Source organism: Myxine glutinosa, chromosome 2 (assembly GCF_964187855.1).
Source record: "Myxine glutinosa chromosome 2, kmMyxGlut1.1, whole genome shotgun sequence".
NCBI classification, from domain to species: domain Eukaryota; kingdom Metazoa; phylum Chordata; class Myxini; order Myxiniformes; family Myxinidae; genus Myxine; species Myxine glutinosa.
In genome coordinates, this window is record NC_136262.1 from 73,400,461 (window position 1) to 73,426,782 (window position 26,322).

At 48.7% G+C, this 26,322-nt stretch overlaps 1 protein-coding gene across 1 annotated transcript in view; it reads right to left on the reverse strand.

Annotated features, from left to right (window-relative positions):
- Positions 1–25,723, reverse strand: part of LOC144891052 (uncharacterized) — a 30,476-nt gene extending 4,753 nt beyond the window's left edge. Inside the window, exons 1-2 of the mRNA XM_078773424.1 lie at positions 25,292–25,723; positions 9,383–9,516 (exon numbers count right to left, since the gene is read on the reverse strand). Coding sequence (XP_078629550.1) covers positions 9,383–9,516; positions 25,292–25,463 — 306 coding nt within the window. The 5' untranslated portion in view covers positions 25,464–25,723. The remainder of the gene's footprint in view (positions 1–9,382; positions 9,517–25,291) is intronic.
- Between the last annotated feature and the right edge of the window lie 599 nt (positions 25,724–26,322).

Here is a 26,322-nt window from a genome sequence, read left to right on the forward strand (position 1 = left end):
AACACAATATCTTGAGAGCCGCAATGCACGTAAACACTATTCAATAATTGAATAACAGGCCAAAGACACACACATTGATTTATAATGCAATACATGTTTATCGAGTTGCTATCATTGAAAGGAGCCATTACATTTTCTTTAGTATATTGAGTCAGCTCAACCCATATTTTAGTGCGATTTCTACTGTAGTTTATTTGGAGAGTCGTTCGATGTTTGGACCGTGTGCTGTCGTTTTCATTTTCAAGCAAGACTGTAAACTCGCCTTGTTCAATTGGTTTATCAATGTGCTTTTTATGAAATTCATACTTGCAAAACATATGCTCGCACAGGTAAGTAGATCTGAAGATGGACAGAATGCCAAGTGCGTCTCTTCAGGTTACTGCAGGTGTCCAGTAAGTATTTCCAAACTTCAACACTGTTTGGTCTTGTTTTTTAATGATCATGCCTTTCAGTCCACCTGTGTTGAAATGCCAGGGTAAACAGTCCTGGCCAAAAACATTGGCACCCTTGCACTTTTTTCAAACAATGCACCATTTCTTCCAGAAAATTGTTGAAATTAAAAAAATATTTTGGTATCCACACATGTATTTCTTTTGTTTACATTGGAACAAAATATAAAAAGCTGAAAAAATTACGAAATCTTCGATTATTTCACACAGAAATCCTAAAATGGCCCTGACTATTATTGGCACCTTTTAGAAGTTGTTAGAAATATTTAGATTTCAAGCAGGTGATTCTCCTTTACTTTGGAATTGAACTCACCATAGGTGAGTTGCAGGTGCCTGCAATATAAAAATCACTCATTCAACAAGTTTGAATAGAGAAAGGAGTCATTTTGCTGTTTTGTGTCACTGTGTGTATCGCAATGAGCATGGAGAAAATAAAGAAAACCAGAGAAATGTCTGCGGAGGTCAGAAACAAAATTGTAGCCAAGCATAGACAATGTAAAGGCTACAAGTCCATCTCCAGAGACCTTGATGTTCCTATATCCACCGTACGCAATGTTATCAGGAAGTTTAAGGCCCATGGCACTGTAGCCAACCTCCCTGGACTTGGCCGCAAGAGAAAACTTGATCGAAGCTTGCAGCAAAGGATTGCTCAAATGGTGGAGAAAGCACCTCGATCAACTGCCAAACAGATTCAAGCTGACCTTCAGACACAAGGTACGACAGTTTCATCTTGCACCATCCGTCGTCAACTCGATGAAAGGGGGTTCTATGGTCGGAGCCCACTGCTGAGAGAGAGATATATAAGAAAGCTCGACTGGAGTTTCCCAAAACACACCTGAACAAGCCAAAATCGTTCTGCGAAAATGTGCTGTGGACAGATGAGGCCTAATTAGAGCTTTTTGGTAGAGCACATCATCTCCATGATTAAAGAAAACAAAATGAAGCCTCAAAGAAAAGAACACCTTCCCTACCGTCAAACATGGAGGAGGTTCAATGATGATTTGGGGTTGCTGTGCTGCCTCTAACACTGGCTACCTTTAATGTATGCATGGTGTCATGAAATCAGGAGATTACCATGGCATTTTGGAGCACAATGTTCAACCCAGTGTCAAAAGCTGGGTCCCCGTACATACACACACAAAAATACACACACATACACACACAAAAATACACACACATACACACACAGACATACATACACACAGACACACACACATACATACACACAGACACACACATACATACACACAGACACACACATACATACACAGATGTATACATACACAGACACACACACACACACATACATACAAACACAGACACATACACAGTCACACACATACATACACACAGATACACACACACATACATACACACAGATACACACACATACATACACACAGATACACACACATACATACACTCAGATACACACACATATATACATACACACAGATACACATACACACAGATACACACACACACATATACATACATACACACAGATACACATACACACAGATACACACACGTACATATACACAGATACACCCACATACATACACACAGATACACACACACATACATACACACAGATACACATACATATATATATACATACACACAGATACACATACACACACACATACATACACACAGATACACACACATACATACACACAGATACACACACATACATACATGTATACACATATATACACATATGTATATATGTGTACACATATACACATATACATATATACACACACATATTAGGGCTGGTGCTCCTGCCTCACACCTAGCTTGTCTTCACGCTGTTGAAACCAAAGCATTCAGAATCATTGGAATCTCCCGCGATGAAGCTAACTCCAAGGGCCTCTCACTCAATCACCGCAGGCAGGTTGGTGGTCTTTCCGTCTTCTACCGACTCCTCTCTGGCCTTGCCCCCCCAGCTCTCTCTGGGCTCTGTCCCGCAAATATTCCTACAGGTCTCACAAGATCTGCCTGCAACCCTTTTATGGTTAAACTGCCAAAATCAAGACTCTCTGCTCACCTTCACTCCTTCATTCCTCTTTTCTCCCGCCTCTGGAACAAACTCCCTCACTCTCTTCAATCCCACTCCACCCTCCAGGTCTTTAAAACAGCTGTTCACCACCATCTCTTATCCTCCCCCATCCAAAACGTTGATCTTTTCTACCCCCGCTAATTTCACCCCAATTCCACTTTTTTGAAATACCAACTTCTGTCCTGGAAGTCCTTGGTGTCCTTGTGTTTTATACTGCTCCCACCCCCTCCCCCCCCTTCCCACGCCTCCTCCCCCCCCTTCCCACGCCTCCTCCCCCCCAAGCCCTCTCCCTTCCACACATCTCCCTGCTCTCAAATGTTGTGTTTGTGTGCTTCCCCTTATCTCCCCATCTTGTCTTCCGCTCCCTCTTTTTATATATTTTGTTTGTCTGGTTGATTTGTTTGTGAAGTAAATGTTAGCTCTTTCACGAGCCTCGATTCAGTATCCAAAAAAAAAAAAAAAAATACATACACAGTGACACAGATACACATACGCACAGATACACACACACACACACATACATACACACAGATACACACACACACACACACACACACACACACACACACACACACACACACACACACACACACACACACACACACACACACACACATACATACACACAGATACACACACACACACACACACATACATACACACAGATACACACACACACATACATACACACAGATACACACACATATATATATATATATACATACACACAGATACACATACACACAGATACACACACACATTTGCCGTTTTTTGAACTACTGTGAGAATCACATTCCAAATCCTTTTTGAATGTCCCTCATAACTGGCAAGTTATAAAGCTTCCATATCGAAATCCTTGTATTGTTGCGCTGTCGGCAGTCTATGATACGAAAACCAATCCTCCTATCGGCACAATTGCCACAACAAAATAGGCAAAAATTCACCATTTTAACTCCTATTTTAACAAATGTAAATACAATGATACTGTGGCGGACACAAAAGCCCACTGGCGTGGTGACATCATTCCACGCACCAAGTGGGCGGTGGCCACGTCCGAGGGGTAGGCGTGGCCTCATGATATACACCGGGCGCCCAGCCCGGAGCGGTACAGTGTTACAGTGTAGTCTTACAATAAAGACGTTTATATGTTACCGCTTGTCCGCTTCCTCCTTGCTCACAAGCAGCGCGCGTAACGCCGCGCTTTACTGGTGACCCTCGACGTTGGATCTGCCGTAGCGATCCTTCCGAACACGACGCCATTGCAATGGCCAACGACAAGTCAATGGCGATTAAACTTCCCGAATTTTGGGAGGCCCAGGCCGAGGTCTGGTTCGTTCAAGCCGAAGCCCAATTTCAGCTTCGGCGCCTCACCAACGACGACCTGCGCTACTGCCATGTCGTCGCCTCCCTCGGGCCCGGCACGGCCGCTCGAGTTGTGTCCGTCCTTCGCCACCCACCGGACGGCCACAAGTACGAGGCACTCAAGCGGCTACTCCTAGCCACGTTCAGCCTCACGGACGACGCACGGGCTGACCGCCTCCTGGATCTCCCCGAGCTCGGTGAGACGTGCCCGTCGGTCCGAATGGACCATATGCTGTCACTGTTGGGCGACGAAGCCCCCGGTTCGCTATTCCGGGCGCTTTTCCGTCGCCAACTTCCAGCGCAGGTTCGCCTCGCGTTGGCCGGGACCGGGCTAACGGAACCCCGAGCATTGGCGGCCGAGGCGGACAAGTACTTCGCCGCTTCGGACACGCGGGCGAGCGTTGGCGTGGCCGTCACGGCCTTCGACGCTGCTGTTCCACAGCATCATCTTCTACAGCACGCTGAGTTTCAGCAGCATGCTGATACGCACCTCGTGAACGCCGCCACGCCCCGCCCACCGCCGCGGCGAAAACCGCCACCGCGGGGAAACCCGTCGACTCCACCGGCCTGGCGGAGCCAGCCGCGCTCCTCCAGCTCCACCACCTGGTGCTGGTTCCACGCCAAGTTCGGCCACGAAGCTCGGCGGTGTCATCCGCCGTGCTCCTTCAACGGGTCGGGAAACGCCCGGGCCGGCGCTCAATTGTGGCGATGAGCGCCGGCCGTTCGAGCAGCCTGCTGTTCATAACGGACACCTTCTCCGGGCGCCGTTACCTGTGCGACACGGGAGCACAGGTGAGTGTCATTCCCGCCGGCACGTCAGACAAGCACGCCGCGGGTGGGGGCCCCGCGCTGCTTGCCGCGAACGGGACGCCCATCCGTACGTACGGAAAACGCTGCCTCTCTCTGCGGTTTGGAGGGCAGGTTTTCCGATGGACGTTCGTCACCGCCGACGTGCCCATGGCACTGCTTGGCGCGGACTTCCTGTGCGCTAATGGGCTCCTGGTCGACGTCAAGCGCAGACGGCTTGTCCAGGCCGAGACGTTCAGCTCGCTCGCATGTGCGTTGCCCAGCTCAACGAGCGGCTTGCCAAGCGGCTTGCCGAACGATTCGGTTCCGGCCACGTTGGTCTGTACGCTTCCGGCAGCGGACGCATTCACCCGCCTCCTCGCCGGCTTCCCGGCCCTCACGCGGCCAACCTTCTCGACGGGGGCCGTCAAGCACGGGGTGGCCCATCACATCCCCACCGTCGGGCCACCGGTCTACGCCCGGGCACGCCGCCTCGAGCCGACGAAGCTGGCGGTGGCAAAAGCGGAGTTCGCTACCCTGGAGCGACTCGGCATCGTTCGGCGCTCAGAGAGCGCTTGGGCGTCGCCGCTGCACATCGTGCCGAAGCCCGGCGGGGGATGGCGACCGTGCGGGGACTATCGCCGTCTCAATGACGCCACGACTCCCGACCGCTACCCCATCCCCCACATTCAGGACTTTTCCGCCCGTTTGGCGGGCAGGTCCTTCTTCTCGAAGGTGGACCTCATACGCGGCTACCATCAGGTCCCCGTCAGGCCGGAGGACGTCCCGAAGACGGCGGTCATCACGCCATTCGGACTCTTCGAGTTCCTGCGCATGCCCTTCGGTCTGAAGAATGCGGCTCAGGCGTTCCAGCGACTGATGGACAGCGTCCTGCGCGACTTGGATTTTGTCTACGTCTACCTGGACGATATCCTCGTCGCCAGCGCGTCCCGCGAAGAGCACCTACGCCACCTCCGCACGCTCTTCGAACGCCTGGGCCAGCATGGCCTGATTGTGAACCCCGCAAAGTGCCGGTTCGGCGCCGCCACAATCGATTTTCTGGGGCACCGTGTCACCAGGCACGGAGCCGTCCCCCTGCCGGCCAAGGTGGAGGCGGTGAAGGGGTTTCCGCGCCCCCGCACGATCAGAGGGCTGCAGGAGTTCCTGGGCATGGTGAACTTTTACCATCGGTTCCTGCCCCGTATCGCCCAGCTCCTGCGCCCCCTGCACGAAGCTCTCCGAGGTAAGCCGGGCAAAGGCGACGTTACCTGGACCGAGCAGATGGACACGGCGTTCACGGGCGCGAAGCTCGCCTTGGCTAACGCCACCATGCTCGCGCACCCGGCGCCCGATGCACCGATCGCCCTCACCACCGATGCCGCGGACTACGCGGTGGGCGCGGTGCACGAGCAATGGGTACGTGGAGCTTGGCAACCGCTGGCGTTCTTTAGCCGGCAGCTTCGCCCGCCCGAACGCCGTTACAGTACCTTCGACCGCGAGTTGCTCGGACTTCACTTGGCGGTCAGGCACTTCCGCCATCTGCTCGAGGGCCGGGCGTTCACTGCCTTCGTCGACCACAAGCCGCTGATCTTCGCGATGGGCAAGGTCACCGAACCGTGGTCGGCCCGGCAGCAGCGTCACCTCTCGGCCGTGTCCGAGTACACGACGGACATCCAGCACGTCGCGGGGAAGGACAACCCGGTGGCGGATTGCCTTTCCCGGGCCGTCGCCCACGCAGTCCACCTCGGCATCGACTATGCCCGGATGGCAGCGGACCAGGCCGCTGACCCCGACGTCCAGGCCTTGCGGACTGCCGTCACGGGCCTCCGCGTCACCGAGGTGCCGTTCGACGGCGTGGGTGCGGCCCTCTTGTGCGACGTCTCCCTCGGGCGTCCTCGCCCCATTGTGCCCGCGGGCTGGCAGCGCCAGGTGTTTGACGCCATCCACGGCCTGTCCCACCCGGGCGCGAGGGCCTCCCAAAGGCTGATCGCCGACAAGTTCGTCTGGCATGGCCTCCGGAAGGCCGTCCGCGGCTGGGCCAGGACATGCCTCGCGTGCCAGCGCGCCAAGGTGCACCGGCACACCCAGGCCCCGTTGGCCCCGTTCACGGTGCCGGAACGCCGGTTTGACCACGTCCACGTGGACCTGGTGGGACCTCTGCCCCCCTCGCGGGGTTTCACCCACGTCCTCACCATGGTGGACCGCACCACCCGGTGGCCGGAGGCCGTGCCCTTGGCGTCGACAACGGCGGCCGATGTCGCACAGGCTTTCATCGCCACCTGGGTCGCCCGGTTCGGCGCCCCCTCAGACATCTCATCCGACCGCGGCCCCCAGTTCACCTCGGAGCTCTGGGGGGCGGTTGCGCAGGGGCTCGGGGTCCGGCTGCACCGAACCACGGCCTACCACCCCCAGGCTAACGGCCTGTGTGAGCGATTTCACCGCTCATTGAAGGCCGCGCTCCGGGCCACCCACCCTGGGTCGACAGGCTCCCCTGGGTCCTGCTGGGCCTCCGGACGGCGCCCAAGGAGGACCTGCGCGCATCCGCGGCGGAGTTGGTCTTCGGGCAACCGCTGCGGGTGCCGGGCGAGTTCCTCCCCGACTCCACGGCACCATGGTCCGCGGCACAGCAGCGCTCCGCTCTGCAAGAGACCGCCCAGAGGTTCGCCCCGGTGCCAACGGCATGCCACGGGCACCCACCGACGCACGTCGCCCCGGAGCTTCGCACGGCGGAGTACGTCTTCGTCCGCCACGATGCCCATCGGACACCACTGCGGCCCCCGTACGACGGGCCTTTCCGCGTGCTGGAGACCGGGGCGAAGCACTTCACCCTGGACATCGGCGGTACTCCTGACCGCGTTTCGGTAGACCGCCTCAAGCCGGCCCACCTCGATGTGGACCATCCACCGCCAGTGGCCCGACCCCCACGTCGGGGCCGCCCTCCTGCGGGCGGACCCCCGGCACCGCCCAGCCCCGCCGCCACGCCGCCCCCCGGTCCTGCACCCATCCCAGGAGCAGCCAGGGGCATCCCACCTGGCATCCCTGCACCCCGGACGCCGCCGATCGCCAGGGGGCGCTTCGGCCGGGTCATTCGTCTGCCCCGCAAACTGGCCCTCCAGGTGCGCGGGAATTCTGGGGGGGCGTGTGTGGCGGACACAAAAGCCCACTGGCGTGGTGACATCATTCCACGCACCAAGTGGGCGGTGGCCACGTCCGAGGGGTAGGCGTGGCCTCATGATATACACCGGGCACCCAGCCCGGAGCGGTACAGTGTTACAGTGTAGTCTTACAATAAAGACGTTTATATGTTACCGCTTGTCCGCTTCCTCCTTGCTCACAAGCAGCGCGCGTAACGCCGCGCTTTAATACAATCTACGTGTAAATGTTTCATTTTGTTTGCTTGTAATTCAAGATGGCGGACAGCAAATGTGGTGACGTCGCATGCACATTCACCCTCGACTGAAGGGGAAGTTATCAAAACACCATGTCGTTTGTTATTTAGATACAAGTCGTTCATTATGGGATTCTCGCTTACGTGCCAGTGAGGATCAAGGCGTCGCTAGCTTTTTAGAATGGGGGGTTCAAATTCTAAACGGAGGCTGCACAACAGGTTGAAGGGGTAATATTGTTGACAAGATGGCGGAAATAATCGCGTAATGGAGAGCAGACTATGCTTGAAACACAATATGTAAGTCTTGCTCGCATAATTCGCTGTTAATCGGATGTATTTCCCTATTAATCACTGCCAAAGTTCTCAAATATTATTATTTTAAACTTTCACAACATTCACAAGGATTTTTCTGAAAATTCATTTACAATGAGAAAAAAGGAGATTTTATCGATCAGGCTTGGGCACCACACATAACTCTTTAAAGGACCGCATGCAGCTCCAGAGCCGCACATAACTCCTTAAAGGGCCACATGCAGCTCCAGAGCCACACATAACTCCTTAAAGGGCTGCATGCGGCTCCGGAGCTGCACATAACTCCAGGCCGCCTGCAGCTCCAGAGCCGCACATAACTCCTTTGAAGGGCCACATGTGGCTCCGGAGCTGCACATAACTCCTTAAAGGGCCGCATGCAGCTTCTGAGCAGCACAAAACTCCTTAAAGGGCCACATGCGGCTCTGGAGCTGCACATAACTCCAGGCCGCGTGCAGCTCCGGAGCCGCACATAACTCCTTAAAGGGCTGCATGCATCTCCGGAGCCGCACATAACTCCTTAAAGAACTGCATGTGGTTCTGGAGCTGCACATAACTCCTTAAAGGGCCGCATGCGGCTCCGGAGCCACACATGACTCCTTAAAAGGCCGCATGTGGCTCCGGAGCTGCACATGACTTCTTAAAGGGCCGCATGCAACTCCGGAGCTGCACATAATTCCTCAAAGGGCCGCATGCGGTTCTGGAGCCACACAACTCCTTAAAAGGCCGCATGCAGCTCTGGAGCCACACATAACTCCTCAAAGGGCCGCATGCGACTCCGGAGCCGCACATAACTCCTTAAAGGGCCGCAATCAGCTCCAGAGCCGCACATAACTCCTTGAAGGGCCGCATGCGGCTCCGGACCGGCAGGTTGCCGACCACCAGCCTTGGCAGTGCTTGAATGCTGGATTTATGGTTTTGTATGCAGTATGCACAAAACTACATCTACATTATTTTCCATCCATCATAAAACCCTCCTACCCTCCATTCCAGATTGGGATGGATGTTCTCCATCTAGGGCACCTTTTTCAGAAGCAGCCCCAGTAGTTCTTTGGGTAGCAGCAGTGGCTGCTTGAAACGTTGTAGCGTTTTTGAATAATCTTTGCCGAGGACCACGGCTTTTTGTTCAGGAGCAGATTTTTTCCCCATGATATGACCTAAGGAAAGAGGACATGCATGGAAGTGAAAGTTGTCGTTATAATATATGACATTACAAGATGAGTGTAGAATGTTATATTTAAGCACACGAATTTTAACATTCATTCATCGAGTAAAAAGGTGTAAAAAAAATTTGTAAAAAATGATTGACCACCTAAGATTTGGAAATGTTGCATGTTTACGCAAATCGATATTTTAACAAAAGTGACCAAAGGGACAACAAAGGGTTAAACATGTATGGGATTGTTTGTTATCATCATCATAATAAAATATGCAATTTGGTGTCTGCCTGTCTATCTGACCACAATACATTCGGTCATTACGTATCCAATCTCAACCAAACTTGACAGGACTAAGGCTTTCTTAAGCCAGCATCTTCAGCCATTTAAACTGAAGTTAAACTATGGAACGATGGAGGTTGTAGCGACTTAATTTGCCCCCTCCCCAAGGGGGTTTTTCATCTTGGGTGAAATCCGTGTGAAGGTGTATGTATATCCGTGTTAAGATAGCTAACCATGGCATTTTTCCAAAGCAGCGTCTAATAACAAAAGTAACAAGAAAGAGCAGAGATCGCAAACCCTCGCCAGGATGTATTTTCAGTGGTTTTTAAAACTTTTGTGTCACAACAAATATGGCGGCCGAACTACGTGACCGATGACGTCATCATTATTATTTTTTCTAAACTAATTTATTTCTAGATTATGCTCAAGAAACTTCATCTGGATCGGATGAAGTTTTGTACTTGTCGAATTATGACGTCATAATGGAGGCACCTATGACATCATCATTAACATATTTTATTCCCCATGGAGAGTTCTTTACAATGAGCCATGTCTCAATTTTTTTCTATTCAGCGCTTTCGGAGATATGGAGGTGCAAATTTTTTCGGTTTTTCTAAGATGTCGGCCGAATCACGTGACCTATGACGTCATAATTATCATTCGAACATTCTACAGGTGGAGTTGCACCTATGGTGAAAATTTTCTGTCAATCGGACCAACGATTGCAGAGAAAATCATATTTATTCTGTGCGGACAAACAAACAAACAGACAAACAGACAAACAGACAGACAAACGGACAGACAAACGGACTCAAATGCAATACCCTCTCCTCAGGCGAGGGTAACTAGAATGGTAATCGGTGGAGAGCATAACTACGTCAGATTGAACAGTTTATGTTTTGTATCCCACTAATAGGCCAGATCTGGATTCGGACCTGAACCAAAATCGAATCGGCTTGTTCTTGTCACCTAACCGACTCATCCACCTAGTTTTGTCATAACGCGTCCATAACTTTTTGAAACATCATGCTCTATATCGGTTTTGGCCCAATCTCTCAACAGTGAAGAATTACTTAAATATTTTATGAAATTCTATTACCCAGATCCGTATTCGAATGTTCACTAGAATCGAATCGATTTGTCCTTGTCGCCCACACGACCTGTCCACCAGGTTTCGTCCGAATCCGTCCATAACATTTTAAAATATTGTTTGAAATATCGTGCCAACGAGATGGAAGATGAGACAGGTCAAATGATCGGGTGAAAAGGTCAGAGAGAGGTTGTTGGCAGCAGAGTAGATTTTTAGGACACGTGAGCTGATGCCGTCTGGTCCTGTAGCAAAGCCAGAGTTGAGGTTTGACAGAAGGTTCTCCACCTTCTCAAATGCAAAACACAGAGTCCAGGAGCCATTGGCTATGACAGGGAACAGTAAGTGCAGAGAGTGAGGTGTTGGGGACACAAAATTCGGAAGCAAACACAGAGTAAGGCATTCAGCCTCCTCACGAGCGGAGTCGGCTGTGGTGCCATTTGAAGAGAGGGAAGGGTTGGAAGGCCTTGGATGTTTGAGGTCCATAAAGTGAGGAACGGGTGGAGGCATTGGGAGAGTGCAGGACAGGTAGGAGGCTTGGAGGGTGAGGGATGGTGGGGAGGAGGCTGGAGGGGAAGATGGGATGGGCAGAACAGTGTGGGGTGATGGGAAGGGGTGGGATGGGGGAATATTGTAGAGAGCAGCACGGGGAAGAAGATGGGAGGGGGCTGGATGAGAAGCAAGCTGAGAGCAAAGGACAAGAGAGAATCCAAGAGGGGGAATGACGAGGTGGATCTGAGAGGGGGATAATATTGAGGGGTTGGGTTTGAGAAAAAGCTTTGAGGAGTGGGGTGAGGGGAGGTTGGAGAGGGTGGTGTGAGGAGGGAAGCTAAGAGCGGGTGGTGTGAGGGCGAAGCTAAGAGAGGGTGCTGTGAGGACGAAGCTAGGAGAGGGTGCTGTGAGGACGAAGCTAAGAGAGGGTGGTGTGAGGACGAAGCTAAGAGAGGGTGGTGTGAGGACGAAGCTAAGAGAGGGTGGTTTGAGGAGGGAAGCTAGGAGAGGGTGCTGTGAGGACGAAGCTAAGAGAGGGTGGTGTGAGGGCGAAGCTAAGAGAGGGTGGTGTGAGGGCGAAGCTAAGAGAGGGTGGTGTGAGGGCGAAGCTAAGAGAGGGTGGTGTGAGGGAGAAGCTAAGAGAGGGTGGTTTGAGGAGGGAAGCTAGGAGAGGATGCTGTGAGGGCGAAGCTAAGAGAGGATGGTTTGAGGAGGGAAGCTAGGAGAGGATTTTGTGAGGGCGAAGGTAAAAGAGGGTGGTGTGAGGGCGAAGCTAAGAGAGGATGGTGTGAGGGCGAAGCTAAGAGAGGATGGTGTGAGGGCGAAGGTAAAAGAGGGTGGTGTGAGAAGGGAAGCTAGGAGAGGATGGTGTGAGGGGGGAAGCTAGGAGAGGGTGCTGTAAGAGCGAAGCTAAGAGAGGATGGTTTGAGGGGGGAAGCTAGGAGAGGGTGATGTGAGGGGGGAAGCTAGGAGAGGGTGCTGTAAGAGCGAAGCTAAGAGAGGATGGTTTGAGGGGGGAAGCTAGGAGAGGATGGTGTGAGGGGGGAAGCTAGGAGAGGGTGCTGTAAGAGCGAAGCTAAGAGAGGATGGTTTGAGGGGGGAAGCTAGGAGAGGGTGGTGTGAGTGGGGAAGCTAGGAGAGGGTGCTGTAAGAGCGAAGCTAAGAGAGGATGGTTTGAGGGGGGAAGCTAGGAGAGGGTGGTGTGAGGTGGGACAAGTGTATTAGGGATGGGGTTGGAAGGATGCTGGCTTGTAGAAGATGTGGGATAGGGTACTGACAAGGAGGGGTTTGACACCATAATAGGAAGTGAAGCGGATTTGATTGTTGTGTGCAGACAACCTCTGCAAAATGGACTTCTCTAAGACATGCATATTTAACATTTTGAGTTAAAGATCATGGGATGGGTGAAATATCTCTTTTAAAGTTTGTACCCTGGGGCTTTCATCCCAACATGAATTCCATCGTGACGGAATCACCATGTGCACTCTAATTTTGAACATATAAGGTAATTATCTTGAATGCTAAGAAGAGCAGAGAGAATTCAATTTTATGTATTGAACCAGAACTGTCACATGGCTACAGACGAGTACTACTCTCAGTGAGGCAGACCAGGTAATGCGACGGAATCACACGTGGGTGACGATTTTCATGGAATTCATCCCAAGTGTATTATATATCCATCCATTATGGCTTTGGTGGAAGTTCTCCATTTGTTGGTGACCACTTACTTCTTTATTGCCTGTTTGACTTGTTCTTCTCTTCGTTTTGTTTCTTAGTCTGTGAATGTTTTCTGTTTGGTTATTGTTGCATTCATTGAGTTTAGTGTCCATTTTGGTTCTTTTCACTAGTTTTTCTTCTTTTTTTTCAATTAACTTGTTCTGGGGTTATTTTTCTCCTGTCTTTAGCTACTTGTCGCCTGGCTTTATTTGTTACCCGGCAGTTCGCTTTGCTGACGGATTTAATCAAAAGACAACATGTTGTACTTCACAAACATTCTAATCTATTCACTCTATCATTTGCCCGATGCCATCTTCCATCTTGGAAGTCAGCTGACATCACCTTCATCCACCATCCTTGCTGCTTGTACATGGTGTGAGGGAAAATCACATCCGCTACACTGTGAAGCTCAGTGTTGGATGCTTTGGCTTTGAACCTCCACTTAAATTAGTAAAATGGAACATTTTTAAAATTTCGAATTATTCTCACGCTGATTTCAACATCACTGTAATGTATAATATTTACAAGATGTTTTAACTTTTTTATATGTAAGACTAGCCGAAAGCACCCGGCGTTGCCCGGGTTATTTTTGAATGAATTTACTACTATAATTCAGCTTTTACTCGTGGCCGTAGAAGATTGACTACTATAATTCAGCTCAGCTTTTAATTGCGAAATGGGCCCAGCCTGGCCGAAGCGGCCTCGACCAGCCTCGCCACCTAGCCTATAACCTTCCCGGGGCCCATCCCGACATTTTCTGTTCTTTTGAATGAATTTACTACCATAATTCAGCTTTTACTCACGGCCGTACAAGATTGACTACTATAATTCAGCTCAGCTTTTAATTGTGAAATGGGCCCAGCCCGGCCGAAGCGGCCTCGACCGGCCTCCCCACCGAGCCTATAACCTTCCCAGGGCCCGGCCCGACATTTTCGGTTCTTTTTGAATGAATTTACTACTATAATTCAGGTTTTACTCGCGGCCGTAGAAGATTGACTACTATAATTCAGCTCAGCTTTTAATTGCGAAATGGGCCCGGCCCGGCCGAGGTGGGCCTCGACCGGTCTCGCCACCTAGCCTATAACCTTCCCGGGGCCTGTCCCGACATTTTTTGTATTAGAGGTTTCCTCCTATCTTTCACCGTTCCGGAGATTAGCGCGTGCAGACAAACAAACAAAAACGTTCTTTTATAATATAGAGAGAAGAGAGAAGAGAGGAGAAGATGATTTGTAATACCGACTACCACCGGGTGGCGCTATACGATACACATTTACTTAGAGAGTATTTGGGTCTTACACCGACACTGAGCCCCCTTCCCCAGATATGCTACCCAGACAGAAACCATTCAAACCATACTTGGGTTTCCCTTCGGCAACCTAATTTACATCAACAATTTGGACAGTGGGGTTAAGAATTTGCCTTATAAATTTGCAAATGCCACAATGTTTAGAGGTAAGGTGGATAGCAGAGAGGGTGGTGATGAGATTCAGGAAAGTTGAGATACTTTAATAGATTGGGCAATAGCACATGTCCTTGAACATAAAGTAATGTAAGGTGATAGGGATGGGTAAGAATAATGAATATAGGGAAATCTTGGAGCGTGTGGCACAGGAGAAGCATCTGCACGTGGTTATTGACATCTGCACAAGCGGTTAGCAGACATCCCCGTGCCAAACAGCTATTGGTACGGGAAAGCAAACAAGATTTTAAGTTGTATTCGTAGGGGGATTAAATTATAAGATACAGCAGGTTGTTTTAACACTGTATAGGAATTTGGTGAGGCATCATCTGCAACATTGTGGACAACAAAGGACAACCATCACTGCAACACTCCACCGATCTGGGCTTTATGGCAGAGTGGCCAGACGGAAGCCTCTCCTCAGTGAAAGACACATGAAAGCCCACTTGGAGTTTGCAAAAAAGCATCTGCAGGACTCTCAGACTGTGAGAAGCAAGATTCTGTGGGCTTTCATGTGTCTTTCAGTGAGGAGAGGCTTCCGTCTGGCCACTCTGCCATAAAGCCCAGATCGGTGGAATGTTGCAGTGATGGTTGTCCTTCTGGAAGTTTCTCCCATCTCCACACAGGATCTCTGGAGCTCAGGCAGAGTGACCATCGGGTTCTTGGTCACCTCTCTTACCAAGGCCCTTCTCCCCCGATTGCTCAGTTTGGCCGGGCGGCCAGCTCTCGGAAGAGTCCTTGGTTGTTCCAAACTTCTTCCATTTAAGAATTATGGAGGCCTCTGTGCTCTTGGGAAGCTTCAATGCAGCAGAATTTTTTTTTGTAGGCTTCCCCAGATCTGTGCCTCGACACAATCCTGTCTCTGAGCTCTGCAGGCAGTTCCTTCGACCTCATGGCTTGGTTTTTGCTCTGATATGCATTGTCAGCTGTGAGACCTTATATAGACAGGTGTGTGCCTTTCCAAACCATGTCCAATCAATTGAATTTACCACAGGTGGGCTCCAATCAAGGTGTAGAAACATCTCAAAGATGATCAAGAGAAATTGGAGGCACCTGAGCTAAATTTCAAGTATCATAGCAAAGGGTATGAATACTTATGTCAATGTGATATTTCAGTTTTTTATTTTTAGTAAATTTGCAAAACTTTCTAAAATCCTGTTTTCTCTTTGTCATTATGGGGTATTGAGTGGAGATTGATGAGGGAAAAAAGGAATTTAAATGATTTCAGCATAAGGCTGCAACATAACAAAATGTGAAAAAAGTGAAGGGGGTCTGAATACTTTCTGAATGCACTGTATTAAGTTCTGAATCAAAAACAAATGTTCTGTAATATTAACAGTGAAATAAAGAATTGTGAAGACGAAATACTTTTGTCAATTCCAACTTATTTTTAGAGAAAATTGTGAGTTATTTGAAAAAGGTGCAAGGGTGCCAATATTTTTGGCTCGGATTGTAGGAGATGACTACTGTGTGTGAGGTGAGGTGGAGTTGAAAGAGGGAGGAGGGGGGAGAGTGGTTGTGGAGGGGGAGGGCTGGGTGTTAAGTGGAGGTAATGGGAGGAATTTGACAGCGATGTTTTAGATAATTAAGGGTGTGGACAATATCGATGCAGTGGAGTTTGTTTTGGCAGAGTGGACAGTGATAGGACCAGAGGCCATAGCTTGTGGGTAGCAAGGCAAAGAAGATGTGATTTAGGACATTATGGCAAGGAGTCTTTCAGTCTGGCAGTGGTTAATTCATGGAATGCTGTACCAGGAAAAGGAGTGGCAGCAGAGGGAGTGGATAGTATTAAATGAGATTTGGATAGGTACCTAGATGCATTGGAGATAGAAGGATGTGTGGATATTGGCATGTGTCGGTCGCGAACGATACATGGGGTTGGTTAGTGCATGCATGATGGTCCAAATGGCCTCCTCCCATGCCAAATTTCCTTGTGTGTGAATATATGAATATATACCGGTACATTTTCACTTTTAGAGTACGAGTACACCCGTTCCCTACAGAAGCAGGAGGAAGGGTCATTCCTCTCGGGGAAAAGAGGGGGGAAGGGGTATATAGATTACTGTACATCTATGGTCGGACCTCAATAACATCTGGGGTGTGTTTATTTACCAAGTTTCTTGTGGAGAGCTCGCCAACTGGTTTAAGCATTCGAGCAAGCACTCCATTCAAAATCGCTTATGAGGAACGGCTGGCTCGGCAAGCACAAGATAGCTCTTTGGTAAATGAATATTCCCCGAATTTTCTCCCGTTCAGTTTTGTGTTAAACACAAGTAGCGACTGTTTCAAAAGGCTGCCACGAAAAACGCCACTTTAGCAGCAGAAAGGGTCATGTTATTAACCCTTGTGAGGTATATAGATTACAGTAGATCTTCACTCAGTTCTATAGGATCTTCTTCACTAAAATTTGCCTCACAGATGTCAGATTCCTCCAAATTTCTTTCAGTTTAGTGTTAAACAGCATTGGTGACTGTTTCAAAAGGTAATCATATGTGTTTGTGGTTTATAATATTTTTACTTCTGGTAGGGGGGTGATGATGATGTCGAGTCTCCTCGGGCAATGAAACGCCACATGAACTCCCATGAAAACGCCATGATAAGGTATTTCCATTAACACATTATCACACACATTATCATACATTTCCATTATCACATTAACACGGTGTTTGTTCAAGGAGGAAACACTCCCTTGGGGAGGTGGGACATTATTAGTGTTAATATTTTTTTTGTAATAACATTAATATTGTTGCGCCTCTCCCGAAGCCCGTCGACGTACAGAGGGGGGGTTGAACCCCTTTTCCCCCTCGGGTCTTCGTGTCCACAAAGCCGAGTCGCCACTCCCGCAGCGAGCGTGGAAAAGGGTATCGGGTCGACTCCACACGTACCTTTGGTACCCACGCTGCCACGAAAACGGGGACCAGACCTTGCACAAGCCACGCTAATCAAGTACGCCGAGCGTTTTGCGTATCACGTGACTCGTGCCCTTACTTTTATTGAACCTGATTCGAGCGGTTTTATTCGTGCGATGCTAGGCCAATAGATGGAACTGACGGGGACGATCAAATAGAAGGAAGAACAGGTTTATTTATAATGTTCAAGGCGAGAGACACAGAGCAGGCTTAATCAACCTTAACTTAATCCCAGACAAAGGGCCCACTCACTCACGCGGGAAAAGGAGGAAGAACAGGTTCGCGCGCCAGACGCGCCTTGACGCCGGTCGCTCCCGGACAGCTTGCCCGGCGTGGCCCTCTGGTGTTCACGGCACGTGTGCTGGGAGCGCAGGCAAGGAGATCGCACGTCTGTGGGCCGGAATGGGTCGTCTTCAACACAGCGCGATTAATACAGGCAGCAGCAGAGCGCAGGGCACAGGGAGGAGTTCGTGTACAGAGGGCTATAACAAGCAACTCAATCCACTCGTGGCTACAATGTCTCTTTTGATCTCTGACTCAAACACCACGACTTTTAGGGCGCACTCCCCTTTTACCACCATGTCTCTCCCAGCTCTGTCTGACACTCCGACTCTCACAGCTCTCTCTCGCTCTGACCCTGACTCACAACGCTCTCTGATACTCCGACTGAGGCGGGGGGCCCGGGGCAGGGTTTTATGGCCCCGCCTCAGAGTCTTACCCGAATGTTCCAAGCCCCTCTTCTCGTTGCCGTTGTGAGCCACTCCCCTCGAGCTCCGATTGGCTGCTCGCTGCTTACCGGCCACTCCCCCTGCAGCTCCTCCCTTCGGCCTTGCCAGACTTGTTCCAGGCCGAGCACATAGCATTCCAGCCCAAAGAACACCTAACTCACTGGCCTGCTCAACACAAAGGACCACAGGAAAGGAGACTACGCTTACATTTAAAAAGAAATAACTGAACTACAGCGAGGCTACATGTTGTGGTGCAACTACCTATGAGGGGGGGGGGGGGGCATCCTTTATTCACAAAACCGCAACACTACACCCCTCTCTCACCAGACTCGTCCCGAGTCGACCCCAACAAAGGAACGACTGGTAGAGCCTGGCATGCAAACTTAATCATTACTTTTAAATGTGACACATTGGTGCAATCCCTCTAGCATTTACTCTGACCTATGTGTGCGACATTTTTAACACTAGATATGTCCCCCCTATTGCGTTGAGCAGCTACTCTAACAGATTCACACCCACAACTACCCGAGTATTTCCGGAATTTCAAACTAAACACATAGCCGGTGGGTACATTCTTATATTTACAAGCACAGAACTTACTTTATTTACAATTCTATGACCCAGGACCTGTACTTTAGGAAGGAATTGGAGGGGAAAGAAACAAAACACTCATATGGCACTTGCTGCTTGCATCTTGCATCTTGCTTCTTCTGTGTGCGGCTAACAAAACCGGCTGGCCCTGACCGGCATACAGGCCATTTGAAGCATCAGGGCCATCTCTGCTTACACATCTTCTTCATACCTGGCACACGATAGTAAATAATGCTTTTTATTGGCCAGCAGGGCCACTCTCACATGGTCCAACTGAGTGGCATCAGTGCCACTCAAACAAGTGGTCCGAAGGTGCAAGATGATTTTGCAGCAAGATGCTGCACAGCAGAGGTGCAAGGCCACAAGGCTTGTTGTCCAAGAGAGAGAGAGAGAGAGAGAGAGATAGGAGTACTGCACTTGCAGTAACCTGCGAGTAATAGGTTTGAGTAAGGTTGGGTTACTGGGAGTAGAAAAGATTATAAGAAGAAATGGGACATGACATTCGATGGTGCATAGCTTACTTTTGAAGCCCTGGAGGGAAGAATGCAATTGACCAATCTCTGCAATGCAGCTCTGTAAATGGTAGTAAAGAGTGGAGGCTTGGGAGGGTCGGAGGGCAGTGAGTGAGACTGGTGGAGAGGGGAGGGTCACAGGTCAGAGAGGAGCGAGTGGTACCGGTGGAGAAAGAAAACACAAAATGCCGCCGACCTGTGTGCGATGTAAGGAAGATGTCAATAAAGTTGATCTTTAGATTCCACAAATCCAGCAAAGACAGATGTGATGCTGGAGTCCCAGCCCATAGAGGAGAGCAGTACGCTGTTGAGCTCCGGACGAAGGCCTTGCAGCCTGTAAGTCGTTATGTTTTTTCAAGTGCAGTACTTTTTGGGAGTAATTCTGATTTTTTTTTACGCCTCCATTGACGAAGTTGCCAGAGGCATTATGTTTTCGGGTTGTTCATCCGGCTGTCCTTGCATCCGTCAGATAGGTTTTCGTTACCGCAATAACTTAAGAACGACTGAAGGGATCTAAGTCAAAATTGGTACAAGTATGTATAAAGATGGAAAGAGGAAGTGATTAGATTATGGGGTCAAGAGGGCAAAGGTCAAAGGGCAGAGGACTGTACTGCGCTAACTTGTGAACCAGTGATGGGATTTTGACCAAACTTGCGATAAGCATATATTATGATGCAAAGATGAAATGATTAGATTTTGGCATCAAAGGTCACAGGTCAGAGGTCATGTCAGATAAATATGCGATACTTGAGAACAGCTGAAGGGATTTAAATCAAAGTTTGTACAAATATGTATAATGATGTAATAACTTGAGCAGAGGCATATCGGGAAAGAGTGACATTCTAGTTTTTGAATACTTCATGTTGCACAAGTCTCTATGGGTTCTGGTTCTTCTTGACATCCTCATACAGCATGTCTTAGCTCATCAAAGTTCCGTCCCTGTTTGTATGCAAATTGTTCTTTGAGGATGTCATCATCATCCGTCCAGGCTTTATTCTGTCGAAGCTAGTAATACTCCTTCCTTGGGGGTCCATACATGGAGGATGACACAACTTATTTATCCTGTCTGTAATTGGTCTCGGGTTTATTCTCTGGTCTGTGGTCCTTTTCTGGGCTCCTTATCAATGGTGGGTCAAAGATTGAGATTCTGACCTTTGGACAGAAAGTTCCTTTATTCCTGAAAGTTGCTTGACACCTGAAAGTTCTCTAATCCCCACCATATTGACCCATCGTGTGAGGATAAACGTTAAAGAGAGAAACTTGACTTTGTGCTCTCACATCTTTGGTCTTATGCTGCAACAGAGCATCTGCAATCACAGTCTATGTTACCACAGTACCCCTCCTTCTGGTGGAAGCCTCTGCATTTGACTCAACATTTGATGTTGGCTCAAATTGGCACATTATTTTGGCACAGTCCCTCCAGAAACAAATACCTTGACCTTTTGGACCCAATTGTTAGGATATGCATTCGTTATGCCACCCTGGGGCTGATGGTCAACTTTGTCTGTGCCAGAATGGATATTTTGTGAGAGCTTCATGCTTTGAGGTATTCTGCTGCTCAGTCAGGTGCTTTAAATCCACCATCAAGACAAATTTGACGCTCGTACTCGTTCTTAATAGGATGAGTTAAATAAAACTGAGTTCAAAAGCTGCTTGCGTAGCTCCCTGGTTGTAGAGTGCATGGGTATGTCCAAACATGGGTTGGTGATATCCTCTTTTTTGTTTGTATACATAGTCAAGGTTTGTGGAAGAGCTAGTACTAATACCCTGAATTGATTAGGAAGCAACATGATAAAAGGAACAGTAGATAGAGGGGGGGGGGGGGGGGGGGGGGAAACTCCAATGGCAGAGTTAAAGGCCAAGATAGAGGCAGACTTGGACAAACAATGGGTGTGGGGAGGAATGGGGGGCATGAGAGGATGCATGGGGTGGACAAGATGGATGCACATGGAAACTCTCAGGAGGGACAACTGGAAATTTGGAAGGAGGAGAGATTGGGTGGGGTGGGTGGTGGGTGAAGGGGTTAACGAGGGTAGAAAAGACGATGGTTTTGCATTTGGGGACGATCTGAGATGGTGGTGAACATTTGTCTTGAAGACCTTGAGCGGAGAATGAGATTGAAGAGGATGTGGAAGTTGGTTCCACTGGTTGGGGAAAAGATGAACAAATGAGAGGATGTGAGCAGTGATCTTGGATCTAGATAATTTCACCAGAAGGAGGTTGATGGTGGACCGTGTGTGTGGTGCAGAATCCTTGAGAGAACAAAGCACGGAAAGAGCAGAGGGTGCAAGAGCAGAAAGGAGGTGGAAGAAGACAGAGACCACCCACCTGCCTGCGATGGGAAAGTGATAGACTCATCGACTCAGCTTCAGCACGGGAGATTCCAATGATCTTGAAGGCCTTGGTTTCCATGGCGTCAAGCTGAGCAAGATGTCAGATAGGGGAGCCATCCCAGAGGGGAGAGCATTACTCCATCAAACTGTGGATGAAGGCCTTGTAGGTGAATTGGAGTTCAAGTGTGCAAGGAAGGACTTTGGATGACGGAGGATAATACGTGCACAAAAACTTCGACTTGATCATATCACCACCTCTAATATTTTATACCAGCTTGTGCTCTAACAGTGATTTTGGATTACATTCTGTTGTTGATTACTGTTTTGACATAATTCTTTCTCTCAAAATATTCTTGACATTTCACAGATTGTCTGGCAGTAGTTAGGACAATTTTTCAGCTCATTGACAGCAAGATTGTGGTTGTATCTCTCACAGCTCACCTATAGAATATCAGAAACTGCTGACACCAGGAATATGACTTCTAATCCAGGTAAATCCTCAATCAAGTATCCCTCTGAAAGGATAAACCAGGATACTCATATTTACTTTGTGTATTGTCGCATCAGAGGGTCCGCTAACTCAGGCCGTCTGAGTTGGAGGTCTAATACCTCCGCGAATGGCCAAACAATATTGCACAGTTTTTTTTAAATCTACCTGTGGAACTAATTTCCACATTCTCTTTAATCTCATTTTTCCCTCCAAGTCTTCCAGCCAGGTGTTCACCACCATCTCAGATCCCAGTTAACCACCATCCCCCATTCAAAACCATTATTATTTTCCACCTCACACCCCCTCCCTCTCAAGAAGTCCAATTACTTCCAAATTTCCATTTTTTTTTTCCTGCGAGTGTGCTTCTGCATCCATCTTTTCCACCCTGTGCGTCCTCCCCTAACCCTCATTTCTCCCCATATCCCTCATTCTCCAAGTTTCCCCATATTTTGTCCTTCAACCCTGTTGTTGGTGTTTCCTCCTCTCCTGTATCACAACGCTCCTTGGATAGACGTTAAGTTGAGGGCCCTATCTGGCATTCTCTGGTGCATGTTAAAATCCCACGATGAGTTTTGCCAAGATTCCGTGAATTATTGCCACACCTGAGGCAAATTTCAAATTCCTCTCACCTTCAGTTGAGCGTCGGGCATGGCCAGCCAGTTAGGGGTAGTCGTAAGAGTTGGGCTTCAGCTAATAACGGACTACTTGGTCGAGGCATATCTGTGAATAGAACCCTTGGCCTTCGCCAATTTGTTTGTTGTTTACCTTGTTTAATGTTCAAGGAATTAGTTGATAAGTGTAAGAAAATGAAGGGAAAATATAAGAAAATAATATTGAAGGCCCAGAAACTTAAGCCTACCAGTAACAGCATATCCTCCCTTCTGGACCTGAAAATGACAAAATTTCTAGCCAATGTGTCTCATTCCTCCTCCGTTCCTCTTGCCTCCTCTGACCATGTTCTTGTTGAAAGGCCATATCTCTCTAGATATTGTTGAGAGTGATGTCAATGCTGGAGTATCTGGCTGGTTATATAGGCCAACTGGCAGGGACTGCAATCTCTCTGACTCTCTGATGGACCACACTCTTCACAAAACAGCTTCCTGAGCAAGGAACTTGAATACCTGTGGTATCCTGGAATTTGGATAGTTGGAGCAGGAATTTGGATTTGTCTATGGTGCCGACGATAGCTCGTCTACTCTTCAGGAAGGACACCATGAGGTCTTTAACGTCCACCAACAACTTTAACGTCCACCGACAGACGGGACGCCAAGCTTAACGTCCATCTGAGGGAGGGCACACTGGGTCAGGATTCAAACCCAGGCTAGACAGCTTAGAGGCGAGTGTGCGTACTCTTAGTCCACCTTTCCAGCCCCGGGGACTCCAATCTACTCTCACAAAAGGACTGGCCTTACATCTTCACTGCATTGAGTATTTTATTCCATCTGGAAATATTTTCACAAAGCCCTCTCTCTTTCAAGAATCGGTTGTCCCATGCCACTTATGGGTATCGTATCCATCCTCTTGGCCCTGGAACACTGAATCTTGTGGTGAGACTGTTGCAGTGAAGCAGATTGCTTTCACAACATGGGAATGTTAACCCAATTGAGAAAATTTTAGGTAATTCTGCAACGCTCGTACCAAGTGTTGGTCCATTCGTGAGCAAGCCAGAAAACATCATCTTGCAAATTTCAAAGCTGAGATCTCCCAACCATTCTCATTCGTCAAAGTCCTGGTGATGTTTGTCAAGCTCCTCTTTGGTGTGTGTGCTCCTCTTGAAACCCTTCCTCACCTCAAACGGTGCAGACATTGGTCGAGACAGGACAGAATGTCTGGTGGCATCCTCAAATGATATCATCGCTGCTGTTTATTCAAACATCGCTGCTGTTTTTCCTTTAACCAAACAGACTGATCTCGACCCATCATTTTGGATTCTTTCTTAGTCACTCAACTTTGGATATGCTGTAGTTTCTCTCTCAACAATGTTTGTCGTCCATAAGTCGCAAACAAAGATTGGCCCATCCACTTCGACTTATCTTGGGCATTCGACACAGTCTTGCAACTTGCTGTGCTCACCAAGCTTGCTGCGGGTGGCCTTGATAACTGGCTTTCTGACTTCCTCTACTTGTGCAGTTAATACGTCACTATCAATGGAATCCTTTCCCCGACCCACACAATGGAGGCGGAAGTGCGACGACGCAGTATCATGGGCCCAGTATTGTACCTTACATGCATAAATGACTTCATGAATACTCCATAAAAAGTCCTCTTCCTCTAAGTAGTTGACTCCCCACATTTTGCCTTGTACTAGCCCTCCCCAACTACATACTGGTTTGAAAAATAGAACATGGCTTTTCACTTTAGAAAATGACATATTATCACCCATTTGCTCTGGAGGGGTCGCCAAATGAACCGACCTATCTATTTCCATGGGTGAAATTGACAGGATGTTGACTGGGGTATGCCAACTGCCATGGGATGCAAGAATCTGACGTTTCAGACCATCCACTCGTATTTTGCTTCGGGCGCGCGTGCATTGCTCGTCCCACAGGATTACATTTTGTATCCATCTGAGAATGAATGACATCAATGTTTCCATTGTGCTGTTCCTCTAATGGAGGCGCATGCTCCCTGGATCCCTTGCTCGTCACACCCTAATCTGTATTTTGGTATTCCTATTAAAAGTCATCAACAGCAGACTTTGGAATTGAATGTAAACATTGTTTTTACGACTTATTTTGATTCGGCAAAATTAACAAATTGTATTCATTAATTTTTTTGGTAAACAACAAGTGTGGCGGAGATAGTCCAATGTCTGTAAAACAGTTGTCCCAAAAGTATTTACATTTTGCCTGTGTCCCGCCATTTTTTGCCCACTTTGTATGTTAAGGATGCTGGACCAGCCACACCCCATGATTTCACTGCATGCAATTCCAATTCTCCCAAAAACAAACCAACCAATCGAAAGTAAAGATGTTTTGGAAATCGAAAGAGTTGGATATCCAGTAGAAGTTGAATATTACCGATGGATTTGATATACAAGAGCTCCTTCCATGTCTAAAAACCATCACATTCTAAATTTTCTTCAATTCTATACATTTCTCTGGTCTTCTCTGCAAACATGTCCCCCTTATGCATTCCCTTGTGAACATTTCCCCGGATCTCGACGAATCTCTTACCGACCGTCCACTGCAGCACCTCCTGACCGCGTGCTTTGTTTGGTGAACGTGGCAAAGGTGGTGGTTGAGCTGGATTTTGGGAAGAGCTCGTGTTGAGCAGGACGAGAAAAGGTACAAGGAAGAGCAGAAACAGAGCAGACGTCGGGCACGCTCCGGGCCGTGATCCCCACATTCCGGCACAATGTCAAGGCTCCGCAGCAATGGCTTACCACCGGGATTGGTCATCTTTTATAGGCGGTATCATTCCAACCTTCCATTCTCCACGCCTATCATGCTCTTTCCCTTGAACCCACCCAGACTCAGAAAATTTACTCAATTCCTCACCCCTGCAGTTCCCTGTCCATGTCTCCACGGCTGGTACGTCGCTTCTATCCATCTTTTCCACTGTGAACGTGAAGTACCGGACTGAACATCATTCATCCGGCTGAACATTCCCATTACATTTTCCCCACTTGTTTTAGTGCAACTCACTTTTGATCACGGTTCTATTGAAACCGTAAATTTTCTAGAAGATGGAGGCTATCTGCAGGAAATATGAGCTCCATACAGGCGTAAGCTTCAGTTCATTTTGTGAGATATTTGGGTTTTTGAAGTCGCCGTCCCCAAACTGACCTTAGAAAACCTTAACAGGGAGAGTTGGAACTACAGGAATATTCCGTATAACCACTTTCATGTTTTTAAGGAAAATATCATTCATTCATTCGTTCATGGAAAACACCAGGCCCTCACTCTTGGTGTTGCTTTAACGGTTAAAATGGCTGGATTAAGATCTTCTGGTCTTGAGTGTCAGCCCTGTTGTGCCAATAAATACACCAGGTGGGTTGACTCAGCCTGTTATCCTTCCGAGGTTTGGGAAATGAGCACCGGCTTACTGGAAACAAGGGGGCACTGCATCAGCCGCGCTCCAAGAAATGATGCAACCAGCAGGCACAGGATGCATACGAATATTTATCACCAGGCTTGGTTGCATCTCCTCTGTGAGCATGGTAAACTGCTGATTCAGTGTCCCTTGTGAGTTGGTTGCATATCCT